Consider the following 22806-nt stretch of genomic DNA (forward strand, 5'->3'; position numbering starts at 1 on the left):
GGAAGAGGTTAGCTAATGAATTTATATCATGGGTATTATTGAATTCAGAATCCCAGTTAATATTGTAAAGTGCCTCTGTAAGATTGTCTAAAGCTGATTCACTGTGTAGCCTAAATGAAAGTTTCTTGCTTTTTGGTGGTGTTATGTCCATGTTCGCTATGAGAAAGGTAGGATAGTGGTCAGTTGTTCTGTCGTAGATTATACCAGACACAAGGGGAGCTGTTATGTTTGTCCATATGTGGTCCAAGGTAGTGGCTGATGTTTGAGTGACTCGGGTAGGTTTGGTGATTGTGGGGATTAGCATACAGGAGTTCATGCTGTTAAGGAAATAGTCAACTTGAGAGCAATTTTGTTGACCCAGGTCAATATTAAAGTCTCCTCCCAGAATGATGTGGTTTTTGTTGAGATTGTTGTTTATAATAAGATTCCTTAGGTTGTCTGAGAAAGAAGCTATGTTAGTATTGGGAAATCTATAGATGGCTCCAATAGTCAAAGAGGATTTAAGGGATTTAATTGTAAACTGAGCAAAAGTATATTCACAGTAGTCATCTCTGTCACTAATAACACTGTTGCAGATAAATGTATCTCGGTAATATATAGCTGTGCCACCACCTTTTTTAGTAGGCCTACAGTTATGAATGGCTTTATAACCAGCTAAGTTGTAGAGCTGGGTATAGTCTTTATTTAGCCAAGTTTCTGTTAAAATAATGAACGATAGGTTAGTACCTATTGCTGTGAGTAATGCATTTAAATCGTCAAAATGTTTACCAAGTGATCTAACATTTTGGTTATAAACTGATAGACAGGTGCTATTTTGAAGTTTGTTTTTAGCCTGGTGTGCTGGAAACGGAAAGGCAAATAAACGAGGAAGAACCGAAGAAACGCCCAAAGAAACCAATTTTAGAAGACAAACAGAACTCAAGAGCAGCCCTCAAACCAATGCCAAGGACCATCTTCAAAACCAAAAAACCAGTAGATGGTCCCACTTATGCTTACATTGCCGCACTGGAAAAAGATCGTCCAGGATCAGATCTTAGAGCCAAACCTGACATCAGAGGCAGATATAACATATCCACAGTTAATCCAGATATAATCACAAACCTCAAAATACAGAAGACCTAGTTGAACTGAAACCAGAGGAAAAAAATCACCAAAATGATAGTACAAAATTTTCTTGTTGAAGTTCATGCAAACAGACTCTTAGAATGCCCGAATGTCACAACGGCGGAAAGATGTAAACACAACAATGTAGAAACAAGACAGGTCCTCGTAACAATAAAAGGACCTCGCATCAACACTCAGAGTGTTCGGATCTATGGCCAATTCAGTCTAAGGCTGTACAATCCAGAACCCATGCGCTGTTACAGATGTCAGCGCTTCGGCCACCATAAAGATGGCTGCAGAGACCCGGAATGATGTACTCACCTAGTTGTGTTTGCGGGGGTTAAGCTATGGCTCTTTGGCCCCGCCTCTCAACCGTCAATCAACAGGTGTACAGATTCCTGAGCCTATTGGGCTCTTTCATATCTACACTTGAAACTGTGTATGGAGTCAGCCTCCACCACATCACTTCCTAATGCATTCCATTTGTCAACCACTCTGACACTAAAAAAGTTCTTTCTAATATCTCTGTGGCTCATTTGGGCACTCAGTTTCCACCTGTGTCCCCTTGTGCGTGTGCCCCTTGTGTTAAATAGCCTGTCTTTATCTACTGACAGTTCCCTTCAGAATCTTGAATGTGGTGATCATGTCCCCCCTAACTCTTCTGTCTTCCAGCGAAGTGAGGTTTAATTCCCGTAGTCTCTCCTCGTAGCTCATACCTCTCAGCTCGGGTACTAGTCTGGTGGCAAACCTTTGAACCTTTTCCAGTTTAGTCTTATCCTTGATGGTGAGCCCACTCATTTGGACTCTCGAACTCGCTCCCTTTCTTGTCTCGATCTTTCTCTGTGCTCGTCGTCCCTTTCCTTAGATTTCGGGTGGCGGGTCCTTGATGACCTCCATGGCAGTGACCATTTTCCTATCCTTGTTTCTTTTTTTTGCCCTCCTCTATCCTTCCCTAGGTGGCGGTTTGCCGAGGCTGACTGGCGCCTCTTTACTCTCCGTGCTACTGTTTCCGACCTCTCCAATCTGCCTCTCCCTCGCGCCCTCCTTCTTTTTCATGACACTGTCTTTGACGCTGCCCAACACTCTGTTCCTCGCTCATCCTCTCGGGGAACGCGGAAGTGCGTTCCCTGGTGGAATATGGACTGTGCTCGGGCTGTTCGCTGTAAGCGTGCAGCCTGGAAGAGACATCGCCGCCGGCAGACGGTCGAGTCTTTTCTTTTGTTTCGGAAGGCGAGTGCGGTGGCCCGTAGGACCATCCGTGCAGCTAAACGTGCTTGCTGGGCGTCTTATATCTCCACCGTTACGTCCGAAACAACACTCCCACTGGTCTGGAAGCATATCTGCAAGATTGCGGGTAAGTTCGTTCCCGATGTCTCACCGGTCCTTCACCTCCATGGTGCTCTTGTGGCGGACCCGTTGCAGGTTGCGACCGAACTGGGTTCCCATTTCTCCTCTGTTAGTTCTGGTTCTCATCTCCCCCAATCCTTCCTTCTTCGTAAGCCTCTATTTGAATCTCATCCTTTAAATTTCTGTACTTATCTTCACCTTCCCTATAATGATCCCTTCTCTCTCTCTGAGCTTCAGTCTGCCCTAGCCCTTTGCGGTTCTACGGCAGCAGGCTCTGATGGCGTTCATTATGAAATGCTTCGCCATCTCCCTCCGTGCACGTCTCGGTATTTACTGAGTCTGTACAATCGGGTCTGGGAGTAGTCGTCGGTCCCTGAAGACTGGCTCGATGCTGTTGTCCTCCCTGTTCGGAAACCAGGGTCTCTCGGGTCATCACCCAAGGACTTCCGCCCTATTGCCCTCACAAGTTGTGTCTGCAAGCTCTTTGAACGTATGGTTAACGTTCGTTTGATGTGGTTCTTAGAACACTATAACCACCTCTCTCCTTCTCAATTTGGTTTCCGCAAGTGCCGCAGCACAACGGATGTCCTGGTGAACTTGGAGGTCTATATTCGTACTGCTTTTGCTGCGAAGACCTCCGTTGTTGCCGTCCTTTTTGACCTGGAAAAGGCTTGCGACACTACCTGGCGGTATTATATTCTGTCTCAACTTCATTCTTTTGACCTTCGTGGGAACCTCCCTCTCTTCCTTCAGAGATTCCTCTCTCGTCGTTCCTTTAGTGTGCGGCTTGGTACTTCTCTCTCTTCCCCATTTCGGCAGTATGAGGGGTGTACCCCAGGGTAGTGTTCTGAGCACTACTCTTTTTCTAGTTGCCCTCAACGGTCTTCTTTCTTCTCTTCCTTCTGGCGTCTTCTCTGCTCTCTATGTTGATGATCTTACCCTATGCTGTTAGGGTGATGATTCACCTCTCCTTCACGGCTTCAACTTGCAATTGATGCCGTGTCGTCTTGGGCCACCGATCATCGCTTCAAGTTCTCTGCGTCGAAGACTTGTGCTATGACTTTTACTCGGAAGCATGTCGTTCTTCGTCCCTCTTTGTCACTTTATGGTCATCCCATTGTGTACAGGGATTCCGCAAAGCTCTTGGGGTTAGTCTTTGACACTCGTTTGTCTTGGTCAGCCCATATCTCTTACCCCCGAGTTGAGTGCTCTAAGGCCCTTAACCTACTTAAGGTTTTGTCCCATACTTCTTGGGGAGCGGATAGGCGCACGCTCCTATATTTGCACTCCTCTCTCGTCCTGTCTAAACTCGATTATGGTTGCCCTGCTTACTCTTCTGCTTCTCCTTCTACTCTTTGCCGTCTTGATGCTTTGCACCATACTGGGTTGCGTCTCAGCTCTGGTGCCTTTCGTTCGACTCCCGCCCTCAGTTTGTATGTTGACACTGGCTTTCTCTCTCTCCAGGACCGCCGGGATCACTACTGTCTTCGCTATCTTGCGCGGTCCTTACAGCATCTTTCCTCTCACTTCTGTCGTGCTTTGACTTTTCCTCCTCCTGTGGTTCCTGTTCCTCTTCATTGTCTCCCACTTTCTGTCCGGTTATCTCGCTTGCAGGATTCTCTTTCTGTTCATATTTCTAATGTTTCTCCACATATTGTTCCTTCCTTGCCTCCGTGGAGAGTCCCCCTTCCCAAGTTTTGTACGTCCTTGACTTGTATTACTAAAGCCTTTACCCCTCCTACAATTCTGAAAAGCCTCTTCCTTGAGCACTTTTCTTCGCACTCCCACTCTATTTCCAACTTTACCGATGGGTCTAAGTCTGCGGACGGTGTGGGCTACTCTGTTGTTTTTCCTGACCGCACTTATATGTGTCGCCTCCCTTCTGAGGCAAGCGTCTTCACAGCAGAACTTTATGCTATTCTTTATGCTCTCCGTCTCTTGCTTTCTCATTGTCATTCCTCCTTTATGGTTGTAGTTGACTCTCGTAGTGCTCTCATGGCTCTAGGGTCCTTTAATCCTGTCCATCCAATGGTCATAGAGATTCAACATTGGCCGTTTCTTATTTATAATCAATTTAAATCAGTAGAGTTTTGTTGGGTTCCCAGCCATATTGGTGTTTCTTTAAATGAGTATGTGGATGCTGCTGCTAGGGAAGCTATCCGTTCTTGTCCCATCTCCCATAAAGGTATTCCTTATTCCGACTTTTATCCTGTTATTCATTCCTCCATCCTTGCCCGTTGGCAGGGTTGTTGGTCCTCTGTGGTTAGTAACAAGCTGCGTACTCTCAAACGTAGTGTGTCCCCGTGGCCTTCCTCCTACCACCGTAACCAGCGGTGGGAAACTGCTTAAGCAAGGCTGTAGATTGACCATACTCGCTTAATTCACGATCCTAATTCTCACGAATTATTGCTGATCTCACAATCTTAATTCACGATCGATGGAGCGCCGCCCTGCTCCTTATTGTCCTAATTGCATTGTCCCTCTTACAGTCCTGCATATCCTTGTTGAATGTCCTGACTTCCGGGACGAGCGTGTGTCTTGTTTTCCGACCGTCCCCCACGGTCGCTTGTCCCTCATCCCTCGATAGTATTCTTGGTGACTCGGATACTTTTGATATCGTTCGCCTTATGCGTTTTTGTTCTCGTATTGGCATCCTTGGTGATATTTAGCGCCCTCTGATTATTCTGCACATTTGATTGTGCTACATAGCCTTCCCAGTTTGGTGCCTTCTTTTGATAATTACTTACTTCTCTGCTCTCTATGTCGACGATCTTACCCTTTGCTGTCGGGGTGATGATTCACCTCTCCTTCAACGCCGGCTTCAACTTGCAATTGATGCCATGTCTTGGGCCACCGATCATGGCTTCAGGTTCTCTACATCTAAGACTTGTGCCATGACTTTTATTCGGAAGCGTGTCGTTCTTCGTCCTTCTTTGTCGCTTTATGGTCACTCCATTGTTTACAAGTATTCCGCTAAGCTTTTGGGATTGAATTTTGACATTCGTTTGTCTTGGTAGCCCCATATCTCTTACCTTTGAGTTGAATGCTCTAAGGCCCTTACCCTAACTAAGGTGTTGCCCCATACGTTTTGGGGAGTAGATAGGCCGCACTCTCCTAGCTCTACATTCCTCTCTCATCCTGTCTAAACTCGATTATGGTTGCCCTGCTTACTCGTCTGCTTCTCCTACTCTTTGCCGTCTTGATGCTTTGCACCATACTGGGTGCAAAGCAGTATGTACCAGTTCTGGTACCTTTCGTTCGACTCCCGTCCTCAACGTGTATGTTGACACTGGCTTCCTATCTCTCCAGGACCGCCGTGATCGCTACTGTCTTTGCTATCTTGCGCGGTCCTTGCAACATCCTTCCTCTCGCCTCTGTTGTGCTTTAATTTTTACCCCTACTGTGGCCCTCCTGTGGTTCCTGTTCCTCTTCATCACCTCCCTCTTTCTGTCTGGTTATCTCGCTTACAGGATTCTCTTTCAGTTTGTATTTCTAATGTTTCTCCTCGTGTTGTTCCTTCTTTGCCCCCGTGGAGAGTCCCCCTTCTGCAGTTTTGTACATGCTTAACCCGCATCACTAAAGCTTTTACCCCTCCTATGGTTCTGAAATGCCTTTTCCTTGAGCACTTTTCTTCACACTCCCGCTCTGTTTCCATCTTCACCGATGGGTCTAAATCTGCGGACGGTGTAGGCTTCTGTTGTTTTTCCTGACAGCACTTATATGTCGTTTACCTCCGGAGACTGGCATCTTCACAGCAGAACTGTATGCTATTCTCTATGCTCTTCGTCTCCTGCTTTCTCGTTGTCAATCTTCCTTTGTACTTGTCATTGACTCGTAGTGCCCTCATGGTTCTCGGGTCCTTTAATCCAGTTCATCCAGTGGTTGTCGAGATACAGCATTGGCTGGTTCTTATTCACAGTAAATTTAAGTCGGTTGAGTTTTGCTGGGTTCCCAGTCATATTGGCGTCTCTTTAAATAAGTGTGCGGATGCTGCCGCTAGGGAAGCTGTCCACTCTTGTCCCATCTCTTGTACAAGTATTCCTTATTCAGACATTTACCCAGTTATTCATTCCTCCATCCTTACCCATTGGCAGGCTTGTTGGTCTTCTGTTACTGGTAACAAACTGCGTACTCTTAAGGGTTGTGTGTCCTCATGGCCGTCCTCTTGCCACCGTAACCGGCAGTGTGAAACGGCTCTAGCAAGGTTGCGTCTTGGCCATACTCACTTAACTCGTGGACACTTAATGGAGCGTCACCCAGCTCCTTATTGTCCAAATTGCATTGTCCCTCCTACCATTGTGCATATCCTTGTTGAATGTCCTGACTTCCAGGACGAGCGTGTATCTTTCTTTCCAACCGTCCCTTGTGGTCACTTGTCCCTCAATAGAATTCTTGGTGAATAGGATACTTTTGATATCGTTTGCCTTATGTGTTTCTGTTCTCGTATTAGCATCCTTGGTGATATTAAGCGCCCTCTTATTATTCCGCGCATTTAATGTTGCTACATTGCCTTCCCGGTTTGGTGCCTTCTTTTGATAATTACTTATATTAATTTATATAGTAATTTATATTTTACAATTATTTATATTTTTCGATAGCAAACTATGATGATTAAAGTGGACTGTATGATTAAAAAATTCCCACAAATCGCTTCCTTACACACACTGGGGGTTTATGGTTTATAAATAGTCATCAATATAAATTATTGGTTAGTAGACATTCACTACAGTATTACATTATATATATGTTAGTCATTAAAATGAACACAACTACAGCTTATATTGTATATAATGGGCCTGGTTCACCAGTTATGAACAAGGATGATCACACCAAATAATTTTCGTGGTTGAGGCTGGCACCAACACATGTACTGGGGTACTAGGTAACAATGTTAGTATTTCTTCCTCTTCAATTACACCTGTCAAAGGGCACTTACAGTAATAGTAGTAATCCTAATTATGACAGTTATATCAGAGGAAATATTGCAATGATTTATTAGATGAGGTTAGTAATAATTACCTTGTTTTGTGTCTCGTCTCGCATCCTTTCCAATTCACCCTATAGCTACCTAACATTACTGATCAGAAATGAAAGAGTAAATGGGTTTCGGAATAAGGACACTTCCCTTGATAGTAGATGAAGTTGGTGTTGATAACGGGAGCACTGTTACGTCCCATAACACTGTGGTCCAAGGGAAATATCCGGAGCTAGATTTGCCCCAATGAGACTGTTAAATTAAATTGCGATTCGCTGGCACTGGGTCTCCTTGGCTGTCTTGTCCAGATGTCGTCAAGAAATGAAAAGCGGCCTACATTTACTCTATTTTGGTACTGATAATTAAGATGATTAAAGGGAAAGGTTTTTACGTTGTTTACGGTCCAAAGACTGCTGTATTAAGAATGATTTTTTAATATTAAGTGGTGAAATTAATGAAAACATTTGGCAATGATATCCCCCATTTTCTACCAGAGGAAATTTCCACTGTGTCTCATTTTCTATGAGTGATTAAAGCACCATTTCTAGGGTTAATTTGTTATTACAAAACAGCAGCAACATTATCTGCATATTGTATTGAATATTAGTAAAATGTATTGAATATTGGTGAATGGTGTCTTTTTTTTTTTTTTTTTACACGGGGTTGGCAGGGCAGGTTTCTTTCCCTTTGCTTTGCCGGTCATCCTGGAGTGGGTGCACTTGTGCCTGGTCAAAACAACCTCGTCCATCAGGTGGGCTTCGTGTCTGTTTTCCAAGACCGAAACAGGACTGTGCGGATCTGAGGTTCATTCTGGACTTGTCCAGTCTGAACCCCTAGATTCCTTGCCCCTCCTTTTGTATGACTACTCTGTCCCAGGTCCGGCTTCTTGTGGTGCTGGGTGTCTCTGGACACCCTTGGATGGTGTCTCTGGACCTCCGGGACACGCGTTGATACGTCCCTATTCATCAGGGGTTCAGGTACTGGTTAGATTTCGTGGACATGCATCTTACCCGGGTTGTGGTGGCCCATCTGCTTCTCTTAAGTGTTCAGATTTTAGCCTACCTCAATGACTGGTTGGTCTGGGCGCCCAGTCGGTCCATGTGTCTGCTTACCAGGCGTTTGGTTCTTTCCCAGCTTGCCAGGTTTGGGTTCTTGGGGGAACTGGAGGAAGTCCCATCTGATTCCATCACATATTCGGACTTAGCTGGGCCTGGTCTAGGATTCCTAGACAGCATCCTTGTCTCTCCCTCCGTCAGTGTTGCTCCAGCTGCAGTCTCACCGTCGTCTGTTCCTGAGGTGGTTCCCCAGGTCAATCGGCAGTTGCTCGAGCAGCTGGGTGGGAGTTTGGACTTCGTTGTGCTCGTTTTCTCATTGGGTCTGGTTTGGTTGCAGCGTCTGTTCCAGTTCCTTCGGGGCAGTCCCTTCCTCGGGAGCCTTGTGCCGGCTGTTGCGTCGCTGGCTTCCTCTTCGGGATTTTCGGGGTTTGGTGCCATGGCGCCTTCTAGAGCCCTGCCTCAATGGGTTCACGGATGCCTTCTCTCTCGGCTGGGGTTTTGTGACCAGTGCTCACTAGGCTGGCCAAGGGCAATGGGCTCAGTCCTTCCGTCGGGCTCACATTATGGTGCGGGAATTTGCGGTAGTGTGTCTGGCGCTGCATCGGATTCAGCTCGCTTGGGGCTCTACGATCTGGCTCCATATGAACTGTGCTCCGGTGGTTCTTTGCATGAACTGCAGGGGTTCTCTGCAGTCTGTGGCTCTTTGGGCATGGCTCCTCGGCTGAGTTTTCAGGGTTTAGCTCTCCGTGCAATTCATATCTGAGGCACGTCCAACATCCTAACGGACAGCATGTCGCAGTTCATTCCCCCTGTCCACGGAATGGACGGTCGACGCCGACTCCTTCAGTTGGCTCTGCTGTACGTTCGGGCCCCCAGAGGTAGATCTCTTCACATCGTAGTGGTCAAGTTGTTTCCCAGTGTATGTGGCACCTTACCCCAACTGCGAGGCCTTCACAGTAGGCACTTTTCAGCAGGACTGGTTGAGGTGGGGTTATCTGTACCTCTTTCCCCCAGTTCAGTTGATGCTTCAGGTTCTCGCTTAGCTCGAGTCCTATCGGGGGGGGGGGGGGGGGGAAGGGTTCTCCTTCTGGCTCCATGGTGGCCAGCCCAGTCTTGGTTTCATGTGCTGATTATTTGGTGTCCGAACTTGGTGCGTTTTCTGCACCTCCGCCTGTTTCAGCAGATCGGGCCAGTTGAGGTACCTTGCTGGTTCGCTCTACTCTTCCACACTTCGCGTCTGGAGTCTCTGATGCAGGTGTATCACCATCTGTATTGTGACCAGGTGACATCTCTCATGGTGTCCTACCTGCGGTCTTCTTCTCCGCGACAGTACGAAGTCTCTTGGCAGTCCTTTCACCATTTCCTTTCCCTGCAAAGGTTGTTTTTGATCTCGAAACATGTTATCTTTTCTTTCTTGGCTCTTACAGGACAGGTATCTTATGCTTAATACTGTTGCCTTGTATTGTGCAGCACTGGCGGAGGCGCTCCAGCTTGGGGTGATTGCCACTTTGGCTCCATTTTGTAAGTTTTTCCGTGCCTTTCTCCACCTATGGCCTGCTCATGTGCCACTTGAGCTGTCCTGGTCTTTGGGCCGAGTGCTCTCCATTCTTTCTTCTCTTTGGTTTGTGGTAGCCACTTCGGTCCAAAATTGTTTACAGAAGGCTTTGTTCTTGCTGGATTTGGCTTCTAGGGGTTGAGTCGGAGAGCTTCATGCTCTCCTCCGGCGCAGGGGCTTTTGGTCTGGGTGGACGTTTTCTTCGTCCGCAGCAGTCTCCTTTTCTGGCGAAGAACTAGATGGCGGGGTTCCAGAGGGGTCTGTGGGTTATTGATGCTTGGTTGGTCAGGCCGGGGGTGCATCATGTTTTGTGTCCGGTTGTGGTTTTATGCCATTACCTGCACGCCTCAGCTTCTGAGTCCGGGGATGTGCTTTGGGTTGACAGTTTCTCTTGTTCCCTCTTCCAGGGCTCGGGTCTCTCAAGTCCTCCACAGGATTATCAAGTCTAGCGATCTACCTTCGATATCAAGCAATCAATTCTGTGGTCTACCCTCGCACCCATGATGTTTGTAAATTTGCAGCTTTGGCTGCTGTGTTTGGCAATATCTCTTGGGCGGATATTCAGGAGCTGTGCTTTTGGAAATCAAACAAGGTCCAGGCTGCCCGTTATCTCGTTAATGTGCCGGGACCTCAGCGGTATTTTGTCACCTTGGGTCAGCGGTTGCAGCCAGTTGTTTCATCTTCGTGATGGGTTGTGCAGTGCAGCCGCTTCCGGATATGTCTTTATTATTTATCTTTGGGTAGTTATCTCAAGGGAGCCGACAGGGCTCCCAAACAGAAAACCAGTGTTGAATGTAATGAAATACCATTTTCTGGATAGAGCCCCGGAGGCTCCCTGGCAACTTCCATAACCCCGGTCGATGGGTTTTGGTTCTGTTTTCAGCCTCCAAACTGACGGTCAAGCTGCCAGCTCGGTGGACCCATCTCCCCCTTCTAGGTGAGTGGGAGTCGGCACGTACGAGGATAGCACGTTGTAATGAAGTGTGTGTTGCTTCTTGGCTTGTTTTTCTTTGGGGGCATTTTTAGCTTCTGTTTGGTTTTAAGTTGCAATATTTCTACCAGAACGGGTCTCTTTTGAAGCACCTAGCTTTCTGGGTTTTCAACCCCAGTCGATGGCAGACATGAATACATTTATACATAAGAGTTTCATAACTCACTGCTCCCTTCGCCTCTCTGAGGGAACCATTTATTTATTTATTTATTTATATAAATACAAGAAGGTATTGGGTTAAACCATATTCTGGCTAGTGGTCCCCGGTAGGCATGACAACTCCATAAGACTGAAGCCCTGTACTAATATTAGCTAATATCATTCCAATAGCTCCAGGGAGCCTCCGAGGCCCTACCTAGAAAATAGCGTTTCATTACATTCAATGCTGGTTTTTACCACTGCTGTTTATATGGAGTTTGGGGCATTAGTGGAATATTTTCATCCGTCTTTATATATACACGTAGCTGAAAATGGAAGTATAAATATGGAATTTCTACATTTCTTTGCACTAATTCATTTTGAGTTTTTAACAGCCCTACAACAGTTTTTTTTTCCCTGAAGCTACTATTACTGATTTAGGGCCATACTACTACTCAGTCACGGAGTTCTATTGGCCTACCTGGGATGACAAGCCATAACCTGTCCTCCTCAGAGAGGCGCAGGGAGCAGTGACTTATGAACTCTTTACATTTAAAGTTAATCATAATTGCCACCACCAGGGAAGGGACCCAGAAAATTAGGCAAAACAAAATAGACAACTGCATGATTAAAACAAGCCGGCAACCTCAAAATTGCCGAAAGAACTCGCCAACAACAAAAACACTAACCACCAAAATTTTGTGAAACTAATGAGAGTTAGTTTGCATCCTCGCCTTGGGAAAGGTGGGAGGCAAACCGGGCAGCCGGCCTTCCCCACCTGTCAGTTCTTTTCTGATGGTGCCTGGTTGGTGTGTGTCGCTCTAGCTCGTTTCCCTCCTTTGTCGAGCTCACCATACGGTTCGGTAGTGTGCGGCGTGTAGCATGTGCTGCGAAGGGTTTGGCTTTCGCCGGGCTCTGTGATCCGGTTCCATTTAGACTGCTCCCCCGTGGTTCATTGTCTCAACCCGGAGAGGGGAAGGGGGTCCCTGCAGTCCCTGTCTCCTTGGAGCTGGTCGCTTTAAGAGGCTCGTGTGCAGAGTTTTCGGGGTTTGCATCTCCGTGCTGTTCACGTCTGGGGAATGTCCAACATCCTGGCCGATGGTCTGTCCCAGTTCCGTCTCCTCTCTATGGAATGAACCGTCGGTGCTGATTCTTGTTTCTAGCTTTGCCAGACGTTCAAGCGCCCGGACGTAAACTACTTCTCACTGGCGTGGTCTTGGCTTCAACTTATTTTTACGGCACTGTATCCCAACTGGTGATATGGTTGATGTGGACGCATCAACCATATGCCCATATATGGTCCCAACCATATATGATCCCAACCATATATGGTCACATAGCCCTCGATGTGGATGCCTTTCAGCCGACTGGTTGAGATGGGGGTTTCTCTCACCCAGTCCAGCTGTTGCTTCAAGTGCTGGCACATCTGGAGTCTTACAGGGAGAGGGGTTCTTCTGGCCCTTTGGTGTCCGACCCAGCCATGGTTTCAGGCGTTGCTCACCCGATAACTGAACCGGGACACTTTTACGCGGTTCCCCTCTTTCAGAAGATCAAGTGGGTGATGCACCTTGATGGTTCGGCCTTTCTCTTCCAATCTACGTGTCTGGACTTTGACTCGTATTTATCACCATCCTTCGTACCACCAGTTCTGCTTCAGTGAGCTCCTTTTCGGTTGATCCGGTTTCCCTTGTTCCTTAATTGTTCCAGGGCTCGTATTTCTTGGGTTGTCTGCAGTGTCATAAAAGCTAGCCAGCCTGCACTCTACCCTTGTGCCCATCAACCACGTGGGCTGGACGGTAGAGCGACGGTCTCGCTTCATGCAGATTGGCGTTCAATCCCCGACCGTCCAAGTGGTTGGGCACCATTCCTTTACCCCGTCCCATCCCACATTCTTATCCTGATCCCTTCCCAGTATTATATAGTCGTAATGGCTTGGCGCTTTCCCCCGATAATTCCCTTACCTTCCCCTTATGCCCGTGATGTCAAGAAGTACGCCACTCTGACGGCAAATGTCTTGCGCTGATATTCGGGGTGGATGAGTTTTGGCGATCAAACAGGTCTTGGCGGCCAGGTATCTAGTGAACGTTCCTGACCCTCAATGGCCTCGAGTTGCATTGGATTGTGTGTCGCTGCCGAATTTCTCTTCTTCGTCCTGATAATTTCGGTGCTGTCTCCTCCCTGTCTGTAATGAAACGTCAATATCTGGGTGAGCCCCTGAGGCTCCCTGACACCTTCTGCCAGGGCATCAGGGTGTCACCGTAAGAATTGGTGAGGTGCGAGCCGGCTGGGCCTGTCTATCTCCCTGCTCCCAGTCAAATCAGGAAAACAATGGGCAAACTAGCTCGTGCTAGTTCCCACGAAATTTCAGTAGCTAATTTTCATAGCTGGGAAGTTCTTTTGACAGTTTTGAGGCGTTGGTCTCGGTTTTTAAGCCAGCAGTGGTTTGTTTTGGTTCGCTGACTTTCTGGGTGCTTTCCTGGTGGTGACAAACATGAATTTATTAAAACATAAGGTGTCCATATGGCCACCACTCCCTGCGTCTCTCTGAGGGTGACAGGTTCTGGCTCTTGGTCCTCGGTAGGCCAATAAGAACTCCACGACTGATGGTAACTATTAGTATGGTACTTAATCCGTGTACTAGCTTTTGAGAGCCACTGCGACTCGTCCAGAAACTGACATTTCATTTCATTCAGTGCTGTCTTTTCTATCTCCTAATCCAGGTTTGAACCATTCGTGTATAAGGAGTACACATGGCCACCAGTCCCGTCCTATGAAAACACAACTCTCATCATCCTGAACTACTTCTCGGTCATCATTGGGGTCATTGTCTATTCCCATTCTGCTCCCTACAGGAAGCCAATCTTCACTAACTGTAGGTTACCAAGTTCACGTGAATTGCTGCCTGAAAGTGTTGTTTTGTCCTGGTATTGCATAATCTACATATTTAGTGGTTAATCTCCTGTATAATGATGATTAATAACAGGGGATTTTTCTCCATTAAGTTAGGTACATTTGCATGAAATATCCAAAACAACATATATTATTATTTCGTCAGGTACAGGTAAAATAAACTTAAACAGTGCAAGAAAAAAAGAACCTAAAGTGTAAAGTTGATCGATATTTTAATGTTGTACAAGGTGAGGAATTATTTCAGACAAGGATTCTCAGGCAGTCATGACCAAAGGCAGTCATGCCTTCACAGTTGTGATTGCAACTAGTTAGGCACAGTCAATCAGGCATTTAATAATAATAATAATAATAATGATGATAATAATAATAATAATAATAATAATAATTTATTTAGGAAAAGTACATACATAGTTGCAGAGTTACAGTACAAACATTGTTTGATTTAAAGATAGAGGTAGAACATACAATATCTAAAGCCACTTGTACGCATAGCGTTTCGGGCAAGGTGAGGTGGGGAAAAAACACTTAGACTAAACCTTAATAGTAATTGAGCTTAAAGTATAAATTGCGTTGAAAGAAAAAAATAATAAAAGATAAAAAAGGGGGAACATGGTAGAAAATAGCCAATATACAAGTTGGTCAACAAACAGCATTTTCTTTTAAATAATAGTAAGACATGGGTTGACATTTAGAAGTAAGGTAGGTTACATGGAGTTAATTAGGTAGTATTTAGTTTTCATCTTAAACTGGTTGAGAGAGGTACAATCTTTGACATGCTTGGGAAGGTCATTCCACATTATGTGTCCCTTGATTTGTAGAGCATTCCTAGTTTGATTAAGTCGTACTCTTGGAATATCAAATAGGTATTTGTTTCTGGTGTGGTGCTCATGAGTTCTGTTACAACCTTCTAGGAAGCGTTGAAGATCAGGATTGACATTACAATTCAGAGTTTTATATATATAGAGTACACAAGAGAGTGTACAATGACTTAATATCTAACATATTCAGAGATTTGAGTAAGGGTACCGAGTGCTGTCTGGGGCCAGAGTTAGATATTGTTCTAATAGCAGCTTTGTGTTGGGTAATTAGAGGATGTAAATGATTTTGGGTAGTAGAACCCCAAGCACAAATACCATAGTTGAGATAAGGGTTGTCCAAGATAAGATAAGAGATAAGATAAGAGTTGAGATGAGAGAGTAATAGAGCGTCACCAGGGCAGGGCGAGGAACATAAAATCTGATCTTAGAAAGAATGCCAACAGTTTTAAAAACTTTTTTTGCTATATTTAGAATGTGTCCCTGGAAATTCAGCTTGTGGTCGATTAGGACACCAAGGAATTTACCATCAACTTTACTACTGATTTGTATATTGTTTATTCTTAACTTAATTTAATTTGAGGATTTATTACCAAACAAAATATAGAAAGTTTTGTCAATGTTAAGGGTGAGTTTGTTAGCAGTTAGCCAAAGATGGACTTTATTTAGTTTAGTATTCACAGTGACATTTAGAGCAAGCGGGTCAGGACTGGAGAAATGAAGGTTGTGTCATCAGCAAATAATATTGGTTTGAGGTGTTGGGAGGCATTTGGAAGGTCATTAATGTAGATGAGAAAGAGGAGAGTTCCAAGTATGCTGCCCTGTGGAACACCAATGTTTATAGGTAGTGTCAGAGAAATTGAATTGTTCACAGAAACATACTGGAGCCTGTCAGTAAGGTAGGACTGAAGGTATTGCAGGGAGTGACCTCTGACTCCATAATGATGTATTTTAAGAAGAAGGTTTTGGTGGTTGACAGTGTCAAAAGCCTTACGCAGGTCCACAAATAACCCAACAGGGAACTCATTTTTATCAAGAGCTGCATGTATCAAGTTAATCCTACTAATATGTGCATCGTTAGTGCTTTTTTGGGGTGTGAAACCATATTGACAAGAGCTAAGTATATTGTGTTTGGCTAGATAAGAGTAAAGCTGCTTGTAGATTAGTTTTTCGAATATTTTTGACAAGTTTAGCAGAATTGATATAGGTCTGAAGTTGTTGACATCAGTGAGATCACCACATTTGTGGACAGGGGTTATTCTCGCTTTTTTTTTAGAATATCTGGTAAAGTTTGGAGTTCAAGTGACTTGTTGTAGAGCAATGCAATGGATAAGGGCTAAAGATCTGGAGGCTTTTTTGTAGATTAGAGTTGGTATCTCTGCAAGGGCACTTGACTTGATCTTAAGGGAAAGGATTACCTCATTTACATCAGTGGAATTATAATAATAATAATAATAATTTTTATTTAGGCAAAGGTACATACATAAAGAGATTTTACAAAGTTTGTTGGCTTTATAGATAGAGCTAGTACATACAATGCCTAAAGCCACTATTACGCAAAGCGTTTCGGGCAGGAAAAAACACTACTGACTAAAGCTTAAAACTAATGGGTAAAAAGAAAAAAATGCGTTGAGTACAAATAAAAATAGAGGTAAAAGAGGGGGGGAACATTGTTGAAAAAACAGCACAAATACAATTATAAATTATTACAGAAAATTACATTAAAACAGCGTTGATTTGTAAAACAAAAAAAAAAAAAAAAAAAACATACATGGGTTGACAATAGAAGGGTAAGGTAGGTTACATGGAATTTATTAGGTATAGCTTCGTTTTTAACTTAAACTGGTTGAGAGAGGTACTGTCTTTAACATGGTTGGGAAGGTCATTCCACATCCTGGGCCCCTTGATTTGTAGAGCATTTCTGGTTTGATTAAGTCGTACTCTAGGAATATCAAAACTGTATTTATTTCTGGTGTGGTGCTCATGGGTTCTGTTACAACCTTCTATGAAGCTTTTGAGATCAGGATTGGCATTACAATTTAGCGTTTTGTATATGTATAATACACATGAGTGAATGTGCAGTGACTTAATGTCTAACATATTCAGAGATTTGAGTAGGGGTACCGAGTGATGTCTGGGGCCAGAGTTGGATATTGTCCTAATAGCAGCTTTGTGTTGAGTAATTATAGGACGTAAGTGATTTTGGGTAGTAGAGCCCCAAGCACAAATACCATAGTTGAGATATGGATAGATAAGGGAGTAATAGAGAGTCACCAGGGCAGGGCGTGGTACATAATATCTGATCTTAGAAAGAATGCCCACAGTTTTTGAAACTTTTTTTGATATATTTAGAATGTGTCCCTGGAAATTCAGCTTGTGGTCAATGAGAATGCCAAGGAATTTGCCATCTAATTTGTTACAAATTTGGGTATTGTTTATTTTGAGATTTATTTGATTAGAGGATTTATTGCCAAACAGAATATAGAAAGTTTTGTCAATGTTAAGGGTGAGTTTGTTGGCAGTTAGCCACAGATGGACTTTATTTAGCTCAGTATTTACTGTGGCATTTAGAGCAAGGGGATCAGGACTGGAGTAAATGAAGGTTGTGTCGTCAGCAAATAGGATTGGTTTGAGGTGTTGGGAGGCATTTGGAAGGTCATTAATGTAGATGAGAAAGAGGAGAGGGCCAAGTATGCTGCCCTGGGGAACACCAATGTTGATGGGTAGGGTGGGCGAAATTGTATTATTCACAGAAACACATTGGAGCCTGTCAGTAAGGTAGGATTTGAGGTATTGTAGGGAGTGTCCTCTGACACCATAATGATGTAATTTAAGAAGAAGGTTTTGGTGGTTGACAGTATCGAAAGCTTTACGCAGGTCCACAAATAACCCAACAGGGAACTCATTTTTATCAAGAGCTGTATGAATTGAGTTAAGCATACTAATAAGTGCATCGTTAGTGCTTTTTTTGGGCCTGAAGCCATATTGGCAAGGGCTAAGTATATTGAGTTTGGCTAGATATGAGTAAAGCTGCTTATAGATTAGTTTTTCAAAAATTTTTGAAATTAGCGGGCGTTAGATAGAGACTGCGGGTAGTTACCTGTAAGATAGTCCTAAACATTAGTACTGGAAGATGGAATATCATTAGCAAGGGATGACCCAATGGATGAGAAGAACCTATTGAATTCAATAGCACTATCAGAGGCTGTAAGCTGACCATCGTTATTGGACAGGATTATTGGTTTGTTATTTAAAATCTTTTTTGATCCCAATATTTGTGAAATTGTGCTCCATGTTTTCTTGATTTTCTTGATCTTTACAATCAATCAGGTTTTCTCAGTTGCAACCAGTCAGTCAGTAAGCAATAAGAGTTTAATGTTAGACGCTCAGGCACTTTTCCTCCTGATCCACCAGCTGGTAGCAAGGAAAATGCCTACTGTATTAATACCGTTCAGACATGACTAGGATGGTACTGCCTGGGGGGTTCTGTATTGGGGATGGGGATAGCGGGGAGGGCCAGGTATGAAGGAGAGGGGGGGGGGGGTCTTGAGGAGGAACCGGGGGTGACCAAGTTCTGTTAGTCCTAGTCAGAAGCTCGCACATTGCTGCAATCCATGTCATGCCACTGCCGGCCTGCCCACTAGTACCCACCCACCCAATCTGTCGCCCGTCCTGCTACTCACCTGCCCACCCATTGTCTCCTGATCACTCTGTGCCCGCCCTGCCACCCACCTCCTTAGTTTACCGTCTGTTACCCGCTCATTCTGCTGCCTGCACGCCTACTATGCCCACTATGCCCACTTTGCCAACCATTGGATTCTGACTGCTGTAATGTCCGTCGGTTTCGGGCTGTGTTTGATAAGGAAGTCGGTAACCTTCTTTGTTTTATAGGAAATGATCAGGTCTATGTTTTGGTTAGGAGTAATGCTTTTTACTCCTTTACAGATTATTTCTTTCATTATTCTTTCTTCTTTTTTATGTTCACTGTGCACCTTACCTTACCTTGCATAGTTGATAGTAATATAATTTTATTGGAGGTGTTGTGGTTTCTGTTCTGGACCGATGCATTGTACCATCGGTCCAGGTGTCATCTTATTGCAGTGTTTATTTCCGTATTGCTATATCCATTGTTCACAACACATGAGTTATTCTTTCAAACTCTCTACTCGCGTTGCTCCATTCGGAGCAGTGGGTAAGCGCTCGACGAATATAAGTATTGAGAACACTGACTTTGTATCTTTGGGGGCTCTCGCTCCTACCGTTCAGGCATAATCCTATGTTGGTAGGCTTAGTATATACGCTGGTGCTTAAGGCCACTACGGGCTCACCATAGCCCGTGCTACTTGGAACTTTTTGTTCCAGGTAGCGAATTTTAAACAAGAAGCTGGTGCTTAAAGAGGTTCCTGTTTTTGTTATTAGTACATAAAAGAATGGCAGACTGTTATTTTCTCTTTTTTCATGTGTAAATTGGAGTACTGACTCTCTCTCTTTCTAGATGGTATTTTCTAAGATCAGTTAGTTCATCTGAGTCTTTTACTATGACGAATATGTCATCTACATAACGACAGTATACAGTTTTTGGTTTTTGTCTACTACTGAAGACTGTCTTCGATGATTCCCAATATGTAAATATTAGCTAATAACACTCGTAAGGTATGAGCCCATTGCTACTCCGTCTATTTGTAGACACATGTCCCCTTGTGGACTGATGAATGGAGCTTCCTTTGTACATGCCTCGAGAAGACTGTTCAAGTGTGGCTCGGGTATGTCTAATTTGGGGGTGCTCTCATCTCTGTATACTTTGTCTAGTATCATTTCAATGGGGTGTGTGTGTGTGTGTGTGTGTGTGTGTGTGTATATATATATATATATATATATATATATATATATATATATATATATATATATATATATATATATATATAAGTTTTTTATTAAATTTAATAAAATTTAATAAAAAACTCCCCTGATAAGCAGGTTGTGTGTATTCGATTCCCTGCAATGATTGTGATTCTGTGTACCTTGGACAAACAGGAAAGTCCTTACAATTGCGGTTGTCACAACATGCTTATAGTATTAGAACTGCCCAAACGTCTAATGCATTGTATCTACATACGAGTTTATGCGATCACAATATTAACTGGAATGGGGCAAAAAGCATTACCAATTGTGGGGATTTCGTGGAACGGAATTTGATTGAGTCTGCTCTAATCAGTCAGTGTCCAAATCTTCTTAATGTTAGTACTGGAATGTACAAACTTGATCCATTTTTAAGTTATAATATTGCACAACAGTTTAAGAAACAACTCTGATAGAGAGGCTTACAATGTCTCATTATAATTGTATATTCATATATTGTGTGTTCATGAGGCTTTTCTTTAATCTTTCATCCTTATTCTCTGACCGCTTAATCCTCTTTGACCATTCTAAGCTAAGCTATACCTGTTTTTGGTTAATTACACCTGACCAACCCTAGGGATGGGTTGGTCAGGTGTCGGCCTATATATCCTCCCCCTTCTCCCTTCTCCTTAGTCAGTCTGGTGTTGACAAAGGCTTTAACAAGCCGAAACGTTCACCTCATTTCATATTTCTCTGTGGATTTTCCGCATATATATATATATATACATATATATATATATATATATATATATATATATATATATATATATATATTATATATATATATATATATTATATATATATATAATATATATATATCTATCTAACTCTAAAATAAAGAGCAACATGAATATAGGAAAGTCCTTGCACTTATCATAATTATTTAAGATCACCGCGGGGGTCCCACTGACATCGGTCGCCTTCCACGGTTGCCCGCCACTCACTAAGTGAACGAATCACCCTTCTCTGTCCAACCGCCAGCATTCATATACTGTAGTGTTTATTTTCAAATCGTATCCCCAATTTATTCACTTCTTTGAATTATTGAGTTCCAAACTGGGTTCATACACAACTGATTTGTATACATATTTTAAATCACTTAATGTCCTTGAAACTATTTATTTGGCTTCATTGAATTGATGTTTCTATTCTATTAGAGGGGAAAATTTTCAGTGACAATGCACTGTTCATGCCACTGCACCAGTGGGAATTCTAAATGTCCTGATGATCTTTTCTGGCTGTATTTTAAAACTCGGCAGAGTTTTGGCGTTTACAGCTTCAGCAGGAAGGCGTTTCCACAGGTTTACAACTCTATGCGTGAAAAATCATCTGCTGTTTTTTGTGCTACATTGTGGCTTGCTGAGCTTGAACGCAATGCTCCTCGTTCGTGTTACATCAGATCTTTTGAAGAAACTGTTCGGATCGACATCGTCCAATTTGCTTAATATTTTCAAGGTTTCTATGAGATCCGCCCTGTCATGCCTGGTCTGCAGTGTTGCTAGCCCAGTGGCCCTCAACCGTTTCTGATATGAGTTGACTAAGCTCTGGTATGATTTTTGTTCCCCAGTGTTGCACCTTCTCCAGAGCATCTGTCTTTCTGAAGGTGAGGTCTCGATCCCTGCCTGGATGCAATAATCCAGATGGGGGCGCACCAGAGACTTATACAATTCAACGACTAAATTCTTTTCCTTCAAGGTAAATGTACGCTTGAATATTTCCCAGGGTTTGGTTCACTTTTTCTACCGCCACGAACCGTCACTTTGGTGCAACTTTTAGTGAATGATGGATTCTGACTCCAAGGTCATTTTCTTCATCAATCTGTTGTAAGGTAGTGCTCTCAATCTGGTAGTTGTGACATGGATTGTAATGCCCCACATGCAAGGTCTTGCATTTATCGACATTTATTTTTTATTTATTTATAAATATACAAGAAGGTACATTGGGTTTCCTCAGAGTACATAGCACTGATCTTTTTACATTCTTGTAAAGCCACTAACACGCATTGTTTCAGGCAGTTACTTAATCTAACAGATAATTTGAAGTCCGTTAAAACTACGTTAATAAGATAGTAGCAATGAGTAGCAATGATTACAATAGTAAAGTTGTATGGCTTAGGTACATATATTGGGGGATTGGGTAGCACTAGATACAGTGCGAGTTTAAAGCACTTAGTAGGAAATTATGAAGATGAAATTAGGTACTTTTTGGTTTTATATTTTAATAAGGCATTAAGTTCTACAGCTTTTCAATTCATTAGGGAGTGAGTTCCATAGACTAGGTTCCTTTATTTGCATAGTATTTACACAGATTAAGTTTGGCTCTGGGGATATCAAAGAGATATTTATTTCTGGTGTGGTGATTATGGGTCCTATTACATCTGTCCAGGAAGAGTTTCAGAACAGGGTTTGTATTTAAGAACAGGGTTTTGTACATGTAAATGGCACAAGATATTGCGTGGAGTGAGTTTATGTTTAGCATGTTTAGGGATTTAAACAGGGGAGTTGAGTGTTGTCTGGAAGCAGAGTTTATTGTTCTGATGGCAGATTTTTGCTGGGCGATGATGGGCTTTAGGTAGTTTGCAATAGTTAAACCTCATGCACAGATACCATATGTAAGATAGGGATAGACTAGCACGTAGTATAGTGAGAAAAGAGCAGAGTTTGGAACATAATATCTGATTTTAAAGAGTATACCAACCGTTTTTGAGACTTTCTTAGCTATGTGTTTATCTACTACATTATCTATCTGAAACTGAATTGCATTTTTGATTTGCTTCCAAATAGGATGTAGTAGATCTTTTCTATGTTTAGTACGAGTTTGTTGGTTGACATTCATAAGTGGACTTTTTTTTTTTAGTTCATTATTTACAACATTATTTAATGTGTGGGGTTGGGGTATGAGTAGATGAAGGTACTATCGTCAGCAAATAATATAGGTTAAAGAATGTTGATGAAGACATTAGGCAGATCATTGCTGTATATAAGAAATAGGAGGGGTCCTGGGTTGCTGCCATGCGA

The 22806-nt window shown here is 43.3% G+C and overlaps 1 protein-coding gene across 4 annotated transcripts in view; it reads left to right on the forward strand.

Moving 5' to 3' along the window:
* The window catches only part of LOC123745939 (polyamine-transporting ATPase 13A3), a 193840-nt gene that overhangs the window by 165882 nt on the left and 5152 nt on the right, over nt 1-22806 (forward strand). For 3 of the 4 annotated variants that reach the window (XM_069314070.1, XM_069314068.1, XM_069314069.1), the window contains exon 20: nt 13886-14037. The exons of the other annotated variant lie outside the window; for it this stretch is intronic. In XM_069314070.1, coding sequence (XP_069170171.1) covers nt 13886-14037 — 152 coding nt within the window. The remainder of the gene's footprint in view (nt 1-13885; nt 14038-22806) is intronic. 4 annotated transcript variants of the gene reach the window in all.

Source organism: Procambarus clarkii, chromosome 78 (assembly GCF_040958095.1).
Source record: "Procambarus clarkii isolate CNS0578487 chromosome 78, FALCON_Pclarkii_2.0, whole genome shotgun sequence".
NCBI lineage: Eukaryota > Metazoa > Arthropoda > Malacostraca > Decapoda > Cambaridae > Procambarus > Procambarus clarkii.